The sequence below is a fragment of the Oppia nitens genome, unplaced genomic scaffold (assembly GCF_028296485.1).
Source record: "Oppia nitens isolate AA-2021 unplaced genomic scaffold, nextdenovo-longstitch-racon4-pilon3 scaffold19_pilon_pilon_pilon, whole genome shotgun sequence".
Lineage (NCBI taxonomy): Eukaryota > Metazoa > Arthropoda > Arachnida > Sarcoptiformes > Oppiidae > Oppia > Oppia nitens.
The window spans coordinates 666,643-689,471 of NW_026533198.1; the positions used below are offsets into that span (position 1 = coordinate 666,643).

Below are 22,829 nucleotides of genomic sequence, written 5' to 3' on the forward strand. Positions count from 1 at the left end.
AGTAGTAGTAGTAGTCTAACTTTTTTTAAATTGACCATGCTGCATTATATTAATATATATACTGTATATATATACAGTACACACTATGTATAGGGCTATTATGTGTGTCTACAATGTGTGTGTGTGTGTGTTAAGTAGTCTACGATATGTGCGATAATATCTTTTTACAGTATATTAAATTAAATTGAAAATAATAATGTGTTAACAATTGCAACATTTTATATATAATATATATAAAACTTTATATTATTATTATATTAAATTTCATTTTGATTTATTTTTATATCATTATTTTATTTTATTTTTAGAAAATAAAATCTATTATATATATATACTAAATAAAATTTTAATTTCCAATATTGCAATTTAAATTTTTATCTCTAGTATTGCAATTATTTATTTTAATATAATTTTTTTAATTATTACAATGATTCTAGTATTTTATTTTAATTAAAATTAATAAATTATTAAATATCTAATTAATAGAAAATTAATAAATTACTGATTTATTTGATATTTTGAAATAAATATTTGCCAATATATATCATATATCGTATATATATATATTTAATGGAAAATTTTTTAATAATTACTACTATTAATAATAATAATAATAATAACCCAATAAGTTATTTTGACAATTAGTTAGCTATTTGCTAATAAAAACAATTTATTATTATTTAAAAAAAAAAAATAGTTTATTTATAAATTAGCTAACACATATACTAAAAAAAAAAACTGCTTACACATTGATTAACACTGGTAGTAAATAACTAAAAAGTGGCTAGACAGTTTATATATATATATTAATATATTAATAATATAGTATATAAATTAAGATTAATATATACTAGCATTTATAGAGTATTATATATATATATAGTGTATATTAAGATATAGATATTTGTGGAATTTATTAATAGAAATTTAATATTAAAATATTTTTATAATAATAATAATAAAAATTTACAAGGTAAACTTATCATTTAAAAAATTAACATTTACATGTACAGTGTGCATTATAATTTAATTAATACTTTAATAATACTAATTGTGCATGTACAAATTTACATTGTTGGACAATTGTCCAAAATATTTCCATTTATATACTGTATATACCATATTATATATATATATATATATATACAGTATATATAATATAATAATGACATTGAAATACATAATTAGTTTTAAAAAAATATTTTTTGATTTTTAAAAAATGTTTATAACTAAATATATTAATAATCGATAAAACAGATTACATTTGGAAATACTTTTTATATAAATTTATATATAAATATTCAGTATATATATATTGAATAGGAGGGAGAAATGGGTGTCTAAATTGTGTATTATATATATATATACAGTATATTTTAAAAGTTTTTTTTGTAAATTTTGTTGTTGAATGCAATTAACACTTTTTTGGCGCACTTTTTATTTTTCTCAGCAATTTTTTTTCTGGTCTCAAAAAATGTTTTAAAAAGTTTGTTGTGTTTAAGTATTACACTATATATATATATATATATATATATATTTGTATATTGACTTATGTATTGAATATAATATAATAAAAGAGCGCTGGAATGTCGTCTAACCGGACATTCAATATTTTAGTAGTACTGTATATATCTATGCAGTGTTTTTAGTACACATACCAGACATTGCATACCACATACCAGTGCTTAATAATAATAATAATAATAATAATACTTATATTCAGTACACTTTGTGAGAGTTCAAACTACATATATTATATACATGTATGTATTGGCGCGCGGATTCACATTCACACACACATACATACATACATACAGTACATACATATACAGTCACTAAACAACACTGACATAACTTAACCTAAAACACTAAACATATTTTTATATATACAGTGCCTATGTTTGGTGGGGTGTTTGCGCCAAACAAAAAAAAATATATTACAGTATATTCAATGACCATTCAATACATTTCATTACTACTACTACTAGTAGTAATAGTAGTATAAGTAGTACTGTATATACGATACGATTTGTATTAAAAAAAAAAACTTTTAGTTTCTCTCTCTCTCTCTCTCTCTCTCTTCTTGTTTGGATATTTCCGATTAAATTACCAAACATTTTAGGCTTTCATTTACATTTCATTTATAGTTTATTTACTGTATATTTCATATCTATTTTCTCTCTCTCTTTCTCTCACTAAAAGCACTCATAAATCTTTTTTTTTTTTTTTAAATCTTATTTATTAGTAATACTGTATAACTTAGTAGTGTATTATTCATTAAGTGTGTATATATTATAAGTGTGTATACATAAGTGTGTATGTATATATAATATAAATATAAACACTATATGTTAATTCCCAGAAAAATTTATTATTGTTATTATTATTAGTAATACTAACTATTTCCCAAACCTAATGAAATAAGCCATGAATACATGATAATAATAATAATATTTATATTTAATATCGCAACTAAAACTTAACAAACAAACAAATAAATATTATTTTATTTAGAAAAAAAAATCATTTCATTGCTTAATGTTTTATTTATAGACTATATCACTACTACAGTACTTAACTAACTATTAATAACTAATACATAGTTTTATTTTCATAAATAATAAAAGAGTAAACAACAAGTAAATACATATACAAAAAAATATTTGTGAGTTTGTTGTGCATTATTGTTACCTAAAAAAATATATAATTATAATACTAATAATATACACACAGATTATTACTATTATACTATTGCTTAATAATTGATTATTTTTCAAAATTACCAAGAACATTATAACTAAATCTAATCTAGATCTAGAAGCTAATAATATATTGAATTTTTTTTGTATTATTATTATTAGTAATATTATATATTATTACTATATATATAAAATAATAATAATAATTATTATTATTTTTAATATAATTATTTTCGCAATAAATTGTAATTTGCATGTCGCGGTTTAATGCATTTTGGCAACACTATATATATAATATCATATATGTATATATATATTTAACATATATTATATATACTGTATATACTGTATATAAGTGTGGGTTATGAATTTATAAATACCAGTACAGTATATATATATATATATATATATATATTAGTATACATATATAAAATTAAATACTAATAGCCAAAAAAATGTTGCTTATTTCGCAAACATACACAAACATATACACAACATAAATGAGATGCACTTATTTTAGATATAGATATATATATTTATATACTAATTGGTGCCACCAGTAGATCCCATATATTATATACCATACCCGGTATGTATTCATGTATATAGTATGACAGATATCATAATATCATAATAATAATAATAATAATAATAATAATAATAATAACAAAAAACAAGTCGTCGTCACTGTTTCGCAACTTTAAACTTAATGTTCAGAATTAATTTATATATATATATAACAAAATTAATTTTTCCCCTTAAAAACAAAATTAAAAATTAAATTTGGCAACACTTGTCTAATTTTAGATTACATATTAGTATATACAGTATATATATACTGTATATATAATTTTTTCGCATTATAAACGCTTTACTAATTAATTCATTTATTATTAATGTATTTTTTTCCCTATACAATGTCGCAATATTTTTTTGTTATTTTTTTGTTAGTATTAATTTGTTTGCTAGTTGTCTAACAATCTGATTATAAATTATAGTTTTTATTATTTATAATATATATTTTTTTAAAATTAACATTTTAATATTTTTTATCTTATTTTTTTTATTATATATTATTATTTTTAAAAAATATATATATTGTATATAATATTTATTTGTAGACTAATGTAAATTAATATAATATTTCTAATTATTAAATATATAAAGTTTTTTATTTAATAAATTAATACTATGTTATTAAGTATTTTAATATTTAATATTTAGTATTATTATATTAGTCAATTATCATTAGGAAATTTCCATAAAAAAATATTTAAAATTACTGAAAAAATTAAATTACTATATTATTATATACAGTATAAAACAAAATAATTATTGTTATAATTAATTAATTATCGCTAATATATAACATTAATAATAATAAATTACTACTAAATGCGTAAGCTTGATTTTTGTTTAATAGTTTTTTTTATAATATAAAATAAAACTACTACTAGTAGTTAATTAAAGCTATTTAATAAAATAAATAATAATAATAATACCGTAAAAAAAATGACAATGATAAAATTTGTCGCCTATTAGTTGACGACAATAAAAAAAAATATATAATATTATTGACGATAAAAAGTACACATTAATGATGATAAGTACGTATTTCGGTATACGTATTGTAATAATAATAATAATATTTTAAAAAAAAATAATAAATGATTACATGTTTTTTCTCTCTTCAATAGATTAGGCAAAATAAAAAATAAGAGACAATTATTGCTTATGTGATGGCAAACCACCACAAGATTTATACACAAAACACCTGAACACCTGACGACTCTCTCTCTCTCTCTCTCTCTCTCTCTCTCTCTCTCTCTCTCTCTCTCTCTGATTATACTGTAATAAACGGAACTTTGATTTAACTGCTTTAAACTGATTGCAAACACACACACACACACACACACACAAAGTTATACATAATTTTTTTTATCTATCCTATTATAACTGTATGTCAATACACACACACACACATGTTTATTATAAAATTTATTATTATGTAATTAATTAATATATAGCGACAAAAAACCAACAAAAAAAAAGTTTGTATATTGATGAACATACCAACCAACAACAACAAAAAATGTGTGCACACACTAACAGTGTGTACATAAACTAACTGTAAACATATTTTTTTATATAAATTTGTCAATTTATCATTTTATTATTATTATTATTACTTTTTTTTCATTACTAAATTAATGTCGTTTAGTTAATACTGTATATACAATAAAATAAATTATATTTAATTCATAAATAGGAACTACGTTTGAAATAGTACTCTCTCTCTCTCTCTCTTAAATTTCTAATTGTATGTCCTATTATAATATAATTTAGTATTATTATTATTATTATCATCATATTTTAAGTGACCATATTTTATGTATGTATATATACAGTATATTGAACAATGGGTCCTCTAAATTTATTATCTAATCATATTATCATAATAATAATAATAATAATGTATTAAATGTGTGCAATTGTACAGTTATTATTATTATTATTACTGTATTATTATATATTTTTTTTTAAATACACTCTTTTTATTGATAATTATTTATATTAAAACATCTGCTCTTATGGCAAACATTTTCAGATTATATATCTATAATATATATATATATATATATTGTATATAATTTTTTTATTGTTGCTTTCTATACTAATTTACTTTTATATATATAATCTCTAAACTATTGTATCTGTAAAATATATGATATAAGATAATCAACAGTAAAAAAATTACAGTTACAATAATAATAATAATAAAAATTGCATATAAAAATTGACACAATGATCTAGTTCAAAATACACATATAAACATGTTTAAGTACATGTAAATAAATTTTTTAAAAAAAAGAAATCAAATTGGCACCTCTATTATGATTATTATTATTATTACAATAAAATAAAGTCAATTTTCAAAGAAATCGCTTTATCATACACTTAAAACTCTCTCTCTCTCTCTCTCTCTCTCTCTCTCTCTCTCTCTCTCTCTCTCTCTCTCTCTCTCTCTCTCTCTCTCTCTCTCTCTCTCTCTCTCTGTTTTTTTTGCTTGAAATTCAATGAAAGTACTTTTAGGGCTCTCTCTCTCTTTCATTGTCGGCGCCAACACTTTACGCAATGTATAAGTATTGGCGACACACACACACACACTCTTTATTAATTTAATTGTGTATTAAATGAAATATCATATATATATATATATAACAGTTACCTTAAATGATAGCGGGATTTGTTAGATATTAACCTACCTGTGTGTGTGTGCGTGTGTGTATATGTATGTATGTGTGTGTGTATATGTATGTGTGTGTGTGTATATGTATGTATGTATGTGTGTGTGTGTGTGTGTTGACATTATTATCATTATATTATCTAAGACAGCATATACTACTGTATGTACTGTACTATATGTAGACGCTGTATCATTATATTTTAGCTAATAGGTTAGTTTTATATTAATATACATATATATGAAAAAAAATTAGTCAAAATTAAATAGTCATTATTTATTTTTTTTAATAAAAATAAGTCATTAAAGTTTTGTTTTATTGTTTTATTTGGGAAAGTAAAAAAAACCGACTAACATGTTGACAAATTTTTAGCTAGGTACTTTATTTTACAGTACAGTATATACCCTGGGAAAACATGACTAAACTGTTTTTTTTGTGTTTAATACCCAATATTAATATTAATATTATTTGAATATTAAAAATAATATTATTATAATTATTTAATTTATAGCTAAAATTGATTAATAAATTACATGATTTTATTATCATTATTATACTGTATTATTATGATTGTTGCCCAATTGTTTTTTTAACTTACATTACAATTATTACAACATTAATAATTATTGTTGTTTATTTAAACAAACAAACAAAAAATATAATGATATATAACTTATATATTTATATATATATAATGTACTAGTATATATATGATATTTTGTAATTCAATATATAATATAATTTTAATACTGTAATAAAATGATAATAATATTTGTATATTTTTTTTAAATAAACAAAATAATAAAGTTTAAGCTAATTATTTATTTTATATATATATATTTAAATTCATTAAAAAATTATTTATTAATTATTTTTTCTACTAAATTAAAGAATAATTAAATAGTTTTATATATATATATATATATAAATAACTTTTAATCTATTCTCTAATGATTATTTTATTAGTTACAATTGTATACAATTAAATATACTGTATATAAATATATATTTATAGTACACAAGTTTAACTATGTCTGTCAATTAAATAATTATTTTTTTTATCAAATTGTATATATTTTTTGTAAATTAATAAAAATTATCTAGATAACAATTATTATTATACAGTAACACTTACTGTATATAAATTCTATAAAAATATTTTAATAATCAACAATTTTCTGGGAAAAATTATATACATATACAGTATATATAATATATATATAATAATAATAATAATAATAATTACCGGGTAATAAATAACTTTCTATCATTAACCAAACAAAAAAAATTGTTTAAATTGAATTTACAATTACTATATAAAAATTGTAAGGGAAAAATAAAAATTGTTTAAATAAATAAAATTATTTTACTGTATTAGCTGTATGTGTGAGATATAAACAACTAAATATATTAAATATTAATGTTATTTATCTAAATATATACACTTTAAAAAAAAAAAAAATTTTAAAAACATTTATGAGTAATTTTGTTGAGAAAATATCATTGATAATACTAATAATAATAATAAATTTTTGTGTTTAAAAAACAACAACAACAAAAATTATTTTACTAAATGTATAGGCAGATGTTTGTTTATTTGTTAGACATTTAATTTTTTTTTATATAATAAAATGAGAAAGGTCAAGTTTGACGACATCAGTATCAATATACATGTTTATGTTTACTACAAGTTATATATATATATATTATACTTGTATACTGTATATATAATATATATTTATTTATTTACTGTATATATTATTATTATTTTTTCTTAAAGCTTCTCATATATTCTGTATATACTGTATATATATAATTTTTAGGTAGTATTTTCAGTAAATACTAAAAATTTAATTTTTATTACTAAATTAGTACATCCCTGTGCGCATAATGTGTATCCTTGTTTGTACTTAACTGTACTTTCCCCACACACACACACAGTGTGTTTTAAAATTATTATTATTTATTCAAGCTATATAGCCATGGCTATATACTATACTACCTGTACATTTAGTATTTATTATTATTATTATTATTATTATTATGATTATTATTACCAATTTATACTTAAATTAATGTTTTATTTTTCAATTTTGTACTATAGAAATGTACTAAACAAAAAAACTTGTTGTCTATTTGTTTAAATATATATAATATATATATTTGTTAAAACAAAAAATTATTGACAAATAACTATTTAATTTTAATGTAAACATAAAATACAATAATAAATTTATTATTATTATTAATAATAATTGTTTACTTTTTAAAAACTAATTGTATCTAATTTTAATAAATAAAAAGTAAGTAATAATAATAATAAAATTTTCCACTAATTTTCAAACACAACCCATGGTCAATAAATAGTATTTAATAATAATTGGGAAAATTTTTAGAAATTATAGTTAAATTATCTAGCTAGCTTATTATTATATTGATGAAAATTAATTAGATAGTTTAGATACCAAACAACATATATGTAGGTAATATAAACAGTGTATTGTTTATTATAACAGTACAATATCCTTGACATTTAAAAAAATCCAAAGTGCACTACTAGTTTATACCGGGTAGTATAGTATATAGTATATAAGTATATATATTATTACATCACACGTGTATGTATGTGTGTGTGTGTGTGTGTATGTGTAAACAGTACAGTACATTGTGTTGTATTACTGTATATATTTTTTACTATACATGCATATAAAATATACAGTAAATACATTAGTATACTGTATATATATATATATATATATATATATATATGACATTTATATTATGATGCACTTACTTTCTATTGGCTATAATATACAGTTTATTTGACTCTCTCTCTCTCTCTCTCTCTCTCTCTCTCTATTTGCTCTCTCAATGCTCTCTCTCTCTCTCTCTCTCTCTCTCTCTCTCATCTATACCTTTGCACTGGTATGCAATCAGGCGGTCGTCGCCGTTGTCGTCATCATCTTCGCATGAATTCATGTGATTTTTCAATTGATTTTTATTATAGTATTATTATTATTGTGTAATCAGAAAAAAACATTACATAATTTCCCAGAAATACTAAATAATAATTTTGTTTTTGTTTTATCATCTCTACTATGAAATAACATTTCGTTTTAAAAAATCAAAACTATCTGCTTTTTATATTTGCTTTTGCAATATATATATATTTGGTTATATAGTCGGCAACTAATTTATATATATACCCAGTATATATACAGTATATACATATATATATATATATATATATATAATTTCAATTGATATATATATATAATAAATTCAATGAGTTATCCGCTAATAATGAAATAGAAATTATCTATAATTTTTTTGTTGTTATTGTCGATAAATATCACTATATATTAGCATTTTTATATAATTATTATCTTATTATCTAAATAACACACACACACACACACACACACACACAATGATATTATTATTTTTTTATTATAGTAGTAAAAAAAATACAAGTATATTGTATGTATCTATGTATATATATGTATATGTATATATATATATATATATATATATATATATATATATATAATATATAATATGTATATGTGTGTAATAAAAATGAACCAGGGAACACATTTTTTTTTATCTATTTTATCACTTTTATGACCTTTAAAATATATATACATATATATACAGTATACTGTATATATATATGAAATTTATATCACATTTTCTAGATTAAAAAACAAACGTGTTTGCAAATAATAATATAATACCATCATCTAATACCAACCATACTGTATATATATATATATGATATGATAGGCGACAATGATTTATAATAATGAGACCCATTGATGGTCACATATCAGTGCTAATCAATCAATTATCATAATTAGTAAACTGTGCAAAATCACACAGACATATAGATTTATTTTTTTAAGAAAAAATATATAAAAAACCTGTTTTTATGTATAATTTATAATAATTTCAAATTAAATACTATTTTTTAAAATATATATATATATTGTATATATTTTTTTGTGTAGATGTACTGTCTTAGAAATAGTTAGTTAGAAAAATATGAGGTTATAAATTAATAAATTTAATAAACAATTTATAAATTTTTAAGTACAAACAAACAAAAAATGGTCCAGAGTCCATTTTTATATGGGGGACACACACACACACACACACATGTGTCATATGTTTTTCATTAGATTTATTTATTTATTTAATTAGATATATATATATATATATATATACAGTATATATACAGTACATAACATATTTGTCCTTTTTTTTGTTGTTGATTTGTATTTAAAACTACATTGTTTTCTGTACTAATAACTTTGTACTTTAATTTGTAATAAACTTCCTAGGTTCAATATATATATATATATATTTCAACAAGATAAATTTAAAAAAAAAATTATATTGAATTGAATAATATTTTCATATTATTATATTATTATTATTATTTAAGTCATATATATATTTTTTGATTTTTTTTTATTTTTAAAGAAAAAGTGCCAAAACTATTGGTGCATTCATTGAGTCATATTTTTTTGATTAAGTAGTAGTAGTAGTAGTAGTAGTAGTAGTAGTGAAAGCCAGGTGTTGTCCGATTGTGTGCGACGACTAAGACATGGATGTCGAGGACGTCCAGAGAGTCTCTCTCTCTCTCTCTCTCTCTCTCTCTCTCTCTCTCTCTCTCTCTCTCTCTCTCTCTCTCTCTCTCTCTCTCTTTACTTACTCTACTATATCACAGCTTTTAAAATAAAATTCAAAAAATAAAATAAAATTTATTTTGTCTGAGGTTTTAGACCTGTGCTTGAAGTACACTATACTATAGGGGCTAACACACACACACACACACACACACACACTCACCTACAGTACAGTTTCTAGACTATAATAGAGGCCTTAAAACAGACCTGTGCCACCTGTCTAGTGGCATACGTCCAGCATCTGCTCCTCCTGTCCCCTCTCCCTACACCAGCACCTACCCCATAACAATCAGTTTAGCAAACAACACGTGCCACTACACAACACACACACAATACTAATAATAATAATACCTGAGATAATACCTGAGCCTGAAAATGATGCCTGTGCTGTGTGTGTGTGTGTAGACACTGTAGGGAACACATGAAATAAGTGGTAGTTTTTTTTTTTGGATAAAATATTAGAGTAGAAATAGTTTAGACAAAATACTACTAGAGTATTACCTACCAGTGCAATGTGTGCTACTTGTTGTTGTTGTTATTACTGTTAGGACAGGACATCGGATGGCTATATATTAAAACCCCATTTATGTAGATTACAGGGAAAGATAGATCTAATACACTATCTAACTGTATGTATCTATTAATTATATATATATAAATCAACTTGCACATGTCTATATATATATATCTATGATTTATAAAAAGTACCATCCTCCTTTTTTTAAATTTATGGCTCAATTATATACAGTTAGCTATAAACAGTTAGCTATCTATATATATAAACATTTTATATTTTTATCGTAATATCTAGTTTTTTTTTAAATAATAAATTATAATTAGTAAATTTTAGTTTGGGTAAAAATTAATTTACCGTATTTAAATAAAAAAAAATTTAATAATAAATTATTTTAATTAAACAAATAAATTGTTTATTTAAATTTTAAAATAATTAACAGAGATTTTTTTAAAAAAATAAAATAAACATAATAAGCATATTTTTGCCATAACTTATCTCAAATGTACCGTTAATATGAAACAATTTTTCATATGATATAATAGTATAAACATAATGATAATAATAATACTTTATATAATAATTATGTAACATATTATGATTTAATGTATTTTTTTTTGTTTTGTTTTATATATAATATATTTAAAAATATTTACATTTATTAACAATAATATTAATGCCAGAAGAAGTTTTTTCTGGTAAATTGTTGTTAATATTATCGTTAATTAAATTATTATTATTATTACTGTTAGCAGCATTTAATGTGTGAATTTTGTCCAAAATTTCTCGCAAACCTATTATTGATATTATTTAATTAAATTTAATTAATAATTAAATATTACATTTCATTGTATATACAGTACAGTATAATAATAATAATACTGAAATTCAATTACTAATATAAAATGGCAACTTATCGGTAATACGTGGCCATTGGGAGCACCGGGCGCTCGACGATGGCATCACATAGACTAATGTCGAGCCAATCGACTGACTATTTGGCTGAAGACCTAACTTGAAATCAGTAGTTCCGCTAAATATTTGGTAAATTCCTTAAATAAAAAAAATAATAATAAATAAATACAAAATTTTATTTTTTAAAAATATTTAACAACAAAAAAAAACAATCACAATATCAATGCCTAAGATATATGATTGATATCCTCTCTCTCTCTCTCTCTCATCAAAAACCACACACCTTTGCCATTGAAGACAGCAATCGTTGGCTTAAATCTTAAGATTTTGTTGCGCAACACTTGGCCGCCTGTTTTGATCTCCTGTTTGCTAAGACAATCGCTTCCACGGGTCGTACGGCTGACTATATTAGTAAAACCAATCCTATAGTTTCCGTTAGTTTCTTCGTCATTCAAACCGATAAGACGATAGTCATCGGTAGCGGTCATCGGTTTGTCTACTAATCCGCTTAAATGCAAACATTTCCAGAAATGATTTCCACGGCCTAATAGATACCCAACAACAACAACAAATTGAATTAATTAATGATCTTCGGGATCAATTGGTTTGATTGATTGGACATATTATAACCATAACCAACCGGCGTAGTGATGTCCTCTGGCAGCGGAAGCGTAACCGGGATTTATGCCGACAATCAATAGATCCATGGATTCGGCCAAATGATCGGGAAGTGTCCTCTGTTGGAGTTGACATTCACTGAGACCATCGATGACCACCAGTTGTTGTTGTTGTTTTTTCCGGTTATCGTCATCGGTGGTTAGGTTGTGGTGATGTCGATGATGTTGACAACAATTATCTGACATCACGTGTCCAGACATATAGTCAGTCGATTAGTTCAATCAATTCAGTCAATCAATCAATCAATCATCAGATGATAACCACAAAAACAAACAAACATAACATTTATTGATTTAAAATTGAAATAAATAACAAATTGTTTGTTTATATATATATATATATGAATCATATGATTATAACGTGAAATACATTTTAAATATTAATAATTAAATACAATGTTTTTGTTTACAGTTTATTATTAATAATACAAATAAAAATTAAAAAAAAAAAAGTTTAGTTAAAGTAAAGTACGTCTAAATACTACAGTAGTAGTAGTAATAAATAAAATACATTTTTATCGTCAAAAATATTTATTTATTATTAATTAATTAAATTAAAAATATATATATGTTTTATTTCAATGATCTTAATAATTATAATAATAAAATAATTGTCTATAAATTTTGTTTATAATAACATATTATTATTGTTTATATATATATATATATATATTGTTGTTGTTGTTTGAGATGAATCACCAAAAAAAAAACTTTATGATAACAATAAAATTTTTAAGATATAATTTTATAATCATTTAATTATAATATAATAATGGAAATGACTATATTATATACTGTATATATAAAAATGGGTTCAATAATAATAATAATAATAATAATTCATTTCAAAATGACATTTAATGACAAAATTCAATCGTCATCTTCTAAATCCTTTTCTTTCTTCTTCTTCTTCTTCTTTTTCTTAGTTTCCGATTGTGGCTCCACTTCTTCTTCTTCTTCATTGGCAGCGACTTCAGTGTCCGCCACTTCTTCTTCTTTTACTTCATCTTTTACTTCATCTTTAATTTCAGTCTTCACTGTTGAACCATTGGCTGATGATTGACTGTAATCTTGATATTTAAGATACCAATCCTTCGGTGTCTTATCATTGGGTTTTCCTTTTTCGGATAGCATTCCTTGTTTGATAAGCTTCTTCTTCAATGTTGCCTTCAGATTGCCGTCAAAGATATCAATCAAAAAAAAATAATAATTAATATTTAATTGAAAAAAATCACAAAACAATTAACAACAACAATAAAAACAAAAAAAAAACTAACAGTTGGTCCCAAACCCCACTTTCTGGGATAGGTATCCCTTTCCATGACTACCCGTTTAATTTTGGCCACAACTCCGTGATCGCAACTGGCAATCGTCGATGTGGTCATCAATGCAATAGCTAAACAAACAAATTAGTATTATTACCATTAAATTATCGGTAAATATAACAAAATACAAACCTATACATATGGCCTCTCCTTTAGTGGTCATAATAACAATTTCATCGTTGATTTCGATATTATTGTCGTACTTGAGTACTCCCGGTAGCATTACTTTGGCTCCATAGCAGACAGCATTCACCGCACTGTCCTTCATAACTATACGTTTATGGCCGGTCAGCAGTGCCTCAAGTGGTTTAACAATACGTCTCAAATACGCCTCGTCCTTATGATTATCGTACAGCCATTGGGCATCGAGTATGTCGTGCATTGTAACCAAACCGTCCATTTCCGACTGTATACCCGACCGAACTCGCCTGAGTTCTTGCATCTGTCCGCCGACGCCCAACACCAATCCTAAATGGACACACAATGTCCGGACATAAGTCCCGGCCTCGCAGCTAACCCACAGAATACCCAGATTCTTGTCTTTGTTATACTCAAGAAGTTTGCTCTCATATATCGTACGTACTCTCAACTGTCGCTTAACAGCCGATATCAACGGCGGTCGTTGAAACAGAGCTCCGGTTAGGGTTTCGATGGCTTTCAGTACAGTTTGTTCGCTATCGACAGCGCTATGCAAACGAAATATACAGACATACTCTTTGCCGGCGTTTTGCTGCGATTTCACCAAACGGGTAGCCCTTTCGATGCAGACAATCAAACAGCCGCTAACTTTCGGATCAAGTGTACCGCTGTGACCAGTTTTCTCAACCCGAAGTATACGCTTAATCCAGGCAACGACTTCATGCGATGACGGATTGGATGGTTTGTCCAGATTAAGGAAACCCGATCGCAAATATTCCCGTAGATCGCGTTTATATGGCGAACAGCCAAACGATAGCGGAGTGAAGTGATTGGTCCGGACGTTCAGTCGATCGTAATTCTGTGGCCGATAAATACAAGAGATTTTTTTTTCATCAATTGAATTGATCCCTTTAGTTCATCTCATGAGACCATACCTTCAACAGTAGCGGCCATTGTTGGGCACTAAGACTGGGTTCGCCAGCGGTCGGCTTCAAATGGAAATCTTCTTCGCGTTGAATGTCCTAATTCAATGAAGACATTGTCATCGATGGTTAAAGTCATTAACACATATATATAATCACATTATAATACTAACCCCTAAAGTCTTGGACGACCTGTGCTTCTTCTTCGACGACGACGATGTCTTGGCTATCGATAGATTGTATTTAAAAAAAAATTGAATTACAAGACAATTGGTTGATATTTACCTTCGCTGTCCATATTATCTCTTAATTAATAATTTTAATAATAATTAATTAAAAAAAATAAATACAGTATTTCTAACGAATAATACTGTATAAACAAACAACACGTGTAACACGTGTTTGACTTATAGTAATGTTTTATTTTACAGTTTATTGTATTGTATTATATCTAATGTGTATAACATGTGTGGTCTCAATACAGATGGCAATACTGTATCACTAAATAAATAAAAAAAAAATTATTATATTTTATTGTCTATTAATTTCGGAGAGTGTCTTAAACATCGGCGGCGGCGATGATATTAATTTACAATTAAATTGAAAAAGTGACCAAGTGGAAATGTTTGAGATAATTTTATTTTTGGATAAAAAATTGTAATTGATAATTTTTTTTTATTAATTAATTAATTGTCATGATTTGCCAGTTTGAATTGAAGTCGACTATTATTTATATAAAAAAAAATTTTTTTTAAAACAGTCGACTGTTAAATTATCTGGCAATGTAATACAATTAATAATACTAAAAAAATTGACCAATTTCCAATTTTATCTAGTATAAAATTATCTCAAACCACTTGGTCACTTATATTTTTAATTAATTAATTCAACGGTATTGTTTGACCAGATAATTGTAATTAATAACATCGCCGCCGCCGACGCCGCCGCCGCTTATTAAGACTGTGTCTATTAAATTTCAAATAATATACATTATGTTATCTATGAATATGTTTTGTGTGAATGTCTTTTATGAATGATTTTATATTGTTTACTATTATTGTGTGTCAATATTATAAATTTGATCATGTACAATTATTGTCAAAAATAAAATAGATACATGGTAGATAATTAAATTAAATTATCAACAATAACAATTTAAATCATTTAAATTATTATTTATTAAAAAAAAACATTGGCAGCTATTTTGTTATATACTATATATTAATATCTATTGATAAGTTATAACAATATATTAATAGGCGTTTAAAAATTGTTAATTGATTTTTAAATTATTATTTTTTAAATATAATTAATTATATTTGGTTTTGGTTTTGTGGTTGAAAAATGATGGCCAACTTTGAGAAAGAAGGCATCCAGAAGCAGATCCAACAGGACTGGGCTAACAGAGAGTATATCGAGATAATTACCGGTAGTATCAAAAAAATTGCCGACTTTTTGAACTCGTTTGGTATGTCTTTTATAATTTAATTTTTATTTTTATTTTTTTTTAAATAATTAACTCATGAGTTAAATGGTATGATAATTATATATATGTTTTATATATATATGTGTGTAACAGACATGTCGTGCAGAGGAAGGTTGGCCTCACTTAACGAAAAGCTGACATCACTTGAGAGGAGGATTGAGTACTTGGAGGCTAAGGTTAGTATCAATTAGTAGTTCAACGATAAAGATATTTAAATATAAAATTGATTTAATAATTGATTTTTTAATTATTTGATGATTTATTAGGTAACCAAAGATGAAACTCTTAATTAAAAAAAGACATCAATTAGTAATAATAATAATAATAATAATAATAATAATTTTTTTTGATAATTGATTTGTAAATTTTGTGTGTTTTTTATATACTGTATCGTATATAATGATAATTGATTTAATAGTAATTTTTTTTTTAAAATTAAGTATTGATTGCCATTTAATATTATTAATACATTTTTAGAGCTAACCTATAGAGTGTTTTCCAAAAAAAAAAAAATAATAATAATTAAAATAAATACATACATAATATGATACATACTTAACAATTTAATAATTAATATTTGATATATAATTATATATATTTTTTTATATATATATATATTTACAATATATTGTATACTACTGTGTGTTTTTATATATTGATAAATTAATATGTGTTATATATATATATAACATTAATATATATATTAACTAGCTAATCTTAATAATAAACATTATAATTAATTTTTTTTAAGTATAAAACCTTTTTTTAAATATATACTGGTATATTAAACTACGTAAAAATTATTATTACGATAATATATATATATATATTGTAGTATAATAATAATAATTACTTATAAGGCATCTAATTTTTTTTAAATAAATATATATTTATATTACTAATATTGTATTTTTAAATATTTTTTTTATTGTAAATTTAAATAAATTGATAAAATAAAATTGCACATTGAATTTTAATTATATATATATATTTAATGAAATAACTTTAGTTTATTATTATTATTATTCCTAACGATTTTAATTAATTAATATTTAATGATAATAATATTCAATGTTATATCTCTACCATTATATATATATATAGAGTATAGTTTGAAATAAATATTATATATTAATATATAGATCAGAATATGTAACAAAATTTTAAATGTATTTTATTCATGTTTTTTATAACAAACAAACAAAAATAATAAAATATATTTTAAAAAATAAATTATTAGTATAGACTTGGAATGAAAAAAAACAAAACTATAAAAACATTTTTCTAACATTTTATTATATATTGTGTATGAATTAATTAATTAATTAATTGATACAAATCTACAATAGAAAATACAATAGAAAATACATTAATTTGATTAATTATGGGTGAATAATAATTTACAATCAAAAAATGATTATTATTATAGTAATTAACGAAATTAATAATTTCTAATAATTGTCATAAATTATATGCTATCACACAAATTTGTGACACATATATGTATATAAATATATAAATTATTTAGCATTTTATAGCTATAGTTACATAATATATATATATACTGTATATACAGTATTTTATAGGAATTTAATAATAATAATAATAAATATTTTATTTATGTTGTACTGTATTATTATTATTATTATTAGTTTTATTATTCTTGATGATAATTTTAGCTATAAATTTGTTATGTTATTGTTATAAAATAAAAATACTAAAAATTTCTATAAAATAATATTATTGAAAGCATAATAATACTATAGTTTTTGAGTAGAGAGAAAAAAACAGCTAATATATCAGTTATTTGCTAAAATAAATATTATTATTATAATTTTAATGTTTTATTATTGCAATAATAGTTTTTTTTTTAATTTACTTGAATTTTCTAATTTTAAAACTTTATGTGAAAAACATTGAGAAAAATAACTCATATGTAAATTATTTTTATAAATAATAGTAATAATAATAATAAACTAATTGATTTACTAATAATTATTGTTAGACTAATCATCATTACATCAATTAATAAAAATTAAGCATTAATTAAAATATCTATAAATGTTTTTAACATAATATAGCAATTTTATATTTTTTGATATACCCAATAGATTTATATATAATATGTATACATATTTATTATGATTAAATAATAATTTATTGGAAACAATTTTATGAAATAAACAAAATTTATATATATATATATATATATATATATATATATAGTTTATTTATTTAATAAAATTGTTTTCAATAAAATTGATATTATTGATTTAACCATGAAATAAATATACATTATATTGATATATATAATATATAAATCAATTAGGTGAATATGATATTATGTATTTAAGTGAAAAAAAACATGTATAGAAATTTATTTTATTTTATTATTTTTTATTTATAAATGATAATCAAATTTAAAGTTTTTTTTATTTAATTATTTAAATCTGACGTCAGGTAAGGGTAAATATATAGATATTTTTATAGCACCGACTCTATAGGTTTGCTTCACAGATCATAGTCATAGAAAGAGAGAGAAAGAGAGAGAGAGAGAGAGAGAGAGAGAGAGAGAGAGAGAGAGAGAGAGAGAGAGAGAGAGAGAGAGAGAGAGACTCACACTCTCAAGGATTAGCCGTTTTGCCAGATATTCTGTATATATATTCTGTATATTACTATATGTTGTCAAACAGTGTTATTATTTTTATTGAATAATGATATTTCCAGTGTTGAGTCTCTCATACACACACATACACACACATACATACAGTATATACACAAACACACAACACTGAGACTGTACAGCAATATCCTAATAATATGATACAATAAACTATAGTATAGTACCAGTGCTGATGGTAGTAGTAGTAGTAGTAGTAACTGTGCTCTCACTCTCTCTCTATATATATATGTGTGATTATATAGAAAAATTGAACAAACATTAATCATACAGTTATCATATGAACTGATTTTTTGTTAGTTTGTTGGCTAAAAAGCTGACACTGTTTGGGTCATCACTAATCATATATAATAATAATAATAATATTACTTATAGTAGTGCTAAACAATATTATTATTATTTAAAAAAAAATAAATAAATTTTTTTTATTTGCAAACATATATTTTCTGTCAATTTGTTTGTCGACATCGCCTCTAAACCTCTAAAAAACTCTAAACTCAACTAAAAAATATTTTTAAAAAAAAATTAAATAAATATAATAATATATAGTTGAAAGAAAAATGTAATAATTTTTGTTTGTTTGTTGTGTGTTTCTATTATCTAATATAGAGTGTAGTTTCGGGTTTTTTTTATTTATTATGTTTGTCGACATCATTTAGCTTATATATATATATATATAAATATATATATATATATATATAAAATATATATATATATATAGATAGATAACATCTATAATTACGTTTAACAATTGTTGCGATTTTTAATATACCTAAATGTTTTATGTGTGTGTGAATTTTTTTATTAAATAAATAGTTGTTAAATAATAATAATAATGATAATAATAATAATTACAATATAATGATATTAAACAACAAAAAAAATAATAATATTAATTATTCATTTTAAGTAGTCTTTAAAAAAAAAATCTTAGTTTAATAATAATAATAATAATGTATTCACTGTTTATATTATATAGAATATAATAGTTTTTGATTGTATTTAATAAATATTTTTTTATATTTATTATTTTTTTTGTTAAACAAAATTATTATTATAAGAATATATAAATATATATATATATATTCTCTCATATAATCTCATGAGAAAATAGTGAGAAAGAGAGAGAGAGAGTATTATTTGCACAATGAATCTCATTATAGTTATTATCATAACATTTATTGTGATCTCAGGTAAGCATATTTAATACATAAATATATATATATAAATATTTTTATAAAAAAAAGTTTTTAAAATATTTTTTGATTTTTGATTTACTAAACTTTAGTTTAATCTTTTAAATATTTTTTTATTTAAAAAATATATAAATAAATAAAAATAATGCCATGATTTTTTATTATTATTGTTATTAACTTAATCTGATAAGAAAGTAAAAATAAATATATAACTATTGAATACTGTATAAATATTTTTAAAAATTAATTATATAAAATTATTTTATTGATAATATACTGTATAAACTGAATATTATTAAAATATTTATATAATATAGTCATAAATAAATTCATCAAATATATATATATATATATATAAATATATATTGAAAAGAGACAACTGAATTGAATTATTATTATTATTATTATTATTATAATATTATATAACATTTCAATAAAGAAAAATAAACGATTTTTTGGGCATATAATACCAGATTTTTAGAAAAAGCAAATAAACAAACAGTTTTTTTTGTTGTTGAAAAATCAAACAAACAAACAACAAAAAACTTCATGTAATTTTAAAATAAATTATTCAAGCATTTCAAATAGCATTTGTTTATTTGCATTATAATTAAATTACGGATTTAAATATATATATAAAACATATTTAGAGCAGTAATATATAAATATAGTATATATATATATATATATATTTATATTGTTTTTCTCAATATATTCATCTGAAAGGCGTTTTACGGTAAATTCAAACACACATACAGTATATATATATATATAAAATATTATTGACTTAAAAAATCATTATTATATTTTGTTGTGTTATAATGGTTGGTGTGTGTGTGTGTGTGTGTGTGTGTGTGTGTGTGTGTGGGTTATGCTTAATGCATTTTAATTAGTTATTTTTTTAATATAATTTTTTCTACCTATATATATATACAGTATATATGGTATTAGAAAAATATAAAAATTTTATTTAACTCATTAATAACCCGTGTATTATATATTAGTGCCGTATATATATATATATATGAATTTTTTGTTGATATTAAAAAAATGTTTTGACTTCAATATTGCTATGATACCCACTCTCAAACTATAATATATATCCTATTATATATATATATATATTTTAATATTATATATATATATAAAGGGTGATTTAATATAAAATATTAAATGTATAGTATACATTGTATACATACAAAAAATACCAAAATAAATAAAAATAAATTTACAATGTATTCGCAAAATTTTCTAAACATTACTTTTAGTGTACACTATATTACGATATATATATATATATATATATATATACTATACTTATATATATATATATATTGTATGTATATATAATATAAATTTAAGTTAAATTATTTATTATTAAAGTACAGCAGTTTTTTGTTGTTGAAGATTTTTGTTGTTGTAGTGTTACTATACAGTTAACTATACATACTATATATATATAGTATATATATATATATATAAACATATAAAGTAAAAAAATGATGTGAATATTTTAAAACTACATTAAAAGCTTATATTTTTTTAACAGTACATATACTGTCTAGAAATTGGTATTTATTTATCACTCACACATTATATTATAGATAGATATATAAGTAGTTTATATACTTTAAGGAAAAAATTTACTGACTTTTAATATTTTTTGTTGTCATATTATGTAAATATTTGAAGCATTAATATTAGAGATGGGCAAATAGAAAGTTTCTAATAAATTTCCCTGAGAAAGTTTCTAGAAAGTTTCTCATGAATAAATTTCTATAGAAATTTAACTTTTTTTGGTATACTATGGGATCCCCATATCTATAGATATTGTAAAACTATAAATATATTAATGAGACACTACTATACATATAATATTATACTATATAATGTAGATTACTGTACAAATGGGATACTTATATAAATAATTATAATTATTTAATAATAATCAGTTTTGTAAAATTTTATTCACCATTTTATTATATAATAGTTTTTAATAAATAAATTTTTACTTTAATTAATAATTAAAATACTAATACTAATATTTAAATATTACTTATAAAAACAATGTTAAAGATAACAAATATCGAGAAAACAAAATTAACCATGGGGATCCCATAAATAGAAATTTCTTTTAGAAACTTTCTAGAAATTTCTCTATTATTTTATAAATTTCTCTTTTTTGCCAACACTAATTAATATACTGTATATATATATATATATATATATATATACTGTACCCACACACATATATATATACAAACATATATATATACATATATATATTGTATAGTAGTATATTTATGTGTGTATATATGCCTAATGAGATAATATCAAACA

At 22.0% G+C, this 22,829-nt stretch overlaps 3 protein-coding genes across 4 annotated transcripts in view; 1 reads left to right on the forward strand and 2 right to left on the reverse strand.

Moving 5' to 3' along the window:
- Positions 1-16,977, forward strand: part of LOC128966094 (protein BRICK1-like) — a 67,373-nt gene extending 50,396 nt beyond the window's left edge. Inside the window, exons 2-4 of one of the 2 annotated variants that reach the window (XM_054312906.1) lie at positions 16,252-16,595; positions 16,707-16,789; positions 16,880-16,977. In XM_054312906.1, coding sequence (XP_054168881.1) covers positions 16,472-16,595; positions 16,707-16,789; positions 16,880-16,906 — 234 coding nt within the window. In that variant the 5' untranslated portion in view covers positions 16,252-16,471 and the 3' untranslated portion in view covers positions 16,907-16,977. Of the gene's footprint in view, positions 1-16,174; positions 16,596-16,706; positions 16,790-16,879 lie in introns of those variants that run through there. The other variant, XM_054312905.1, reaches the window with a different exon arrangement.
- On the reverse strand, positions 9,742-13,011 carry LOC128966141 (G/T mismatch-specific thymine DNA glycosylase-like). The gene is made up of 5 exons (XM_054312956.1): positions 12,705-13,011; positions 12,348-12,608; positions 12,046-12,201; positions 11,896-11,943; positions 9,742-9,779 (listed from the first exon to the last, which is right to left on the reverse strand). The coding sequence occupies exons 1-5, from the start codon at positions 12,940-12,942 to the stop codon at positions 9,742-9,744; spliced, it is 741 nt and encodes a 246-aa protein (XP_054168931.1). The 5' UTR covers positions 12,943-13,011.
- On the reverse strand, positions 13,521-15,558 carry LOC128966082 (H/ACA ribonucleoprotein complex subunit DKC1-like). The gene is made up of 6 exons (XM_054312892.1): positions 15,413-15,558; positions 15,301-15,353; positions 15,140-15,226; positions 14,199-15,063; positions 14,019-14,137; positions 13,521-13,908 (listed from the first exon to the last, which is right to left on the reverse strand). The coding sequence occupies exons 1-6, from the start codon at positions 15,423-15,425 to the stop codon at positions 13,612-13,614; spliced, it is 1,434 nt and encodes a 477-aa protein (XP_054168867.1). The 5' UTR covers positions 15,426-15,558; the 3' UTR covers positions 13,521-13,611.
- Positions 16,978-22,829: the final 5,852 nt, after the last annotated feature.

Bases quoted from the DNA above. Each gene is read 5' to 3' on its own strand.
- LOC128966141 (XM_054312956.1), bottom strand. From the start codon at position 12,942: ATGTCTGGACACGTGATGTCAGATAATTGTTGTCAACATCATCGACAT. The intron at 12,609-12,704 runs GTTGGTTATGGT...GGTATCTATTAG, and splicing joins CAGAGGACATCACTACGCCG to GCCGTGGAAATCATTTCTGG. The intron at 11,944-12,045 runs GTAATTGAATTT...TATCAATAATAG, and splicing joins TAAGTTGCCATTTTATATTA to GTTTGCGAGAAATTTTGGAC.
- LOC128966082 (XM_054312892.1), bottom strand. The intron at 14,138-14,198 runs GTTTGTATTTTG...TTGTTTGTTTAG, and splicing joins AGGAGAGGCCATATGTATAG to CTATTGCATTGATGACCACA. The intron at 13,909-14,018 runs GTTAGTTTTTTT...GGCAATCTGAAG, and splicing joins AGTGGGGTTTGGGACCAACT to GCAACATTGAAGAAGAAGCT.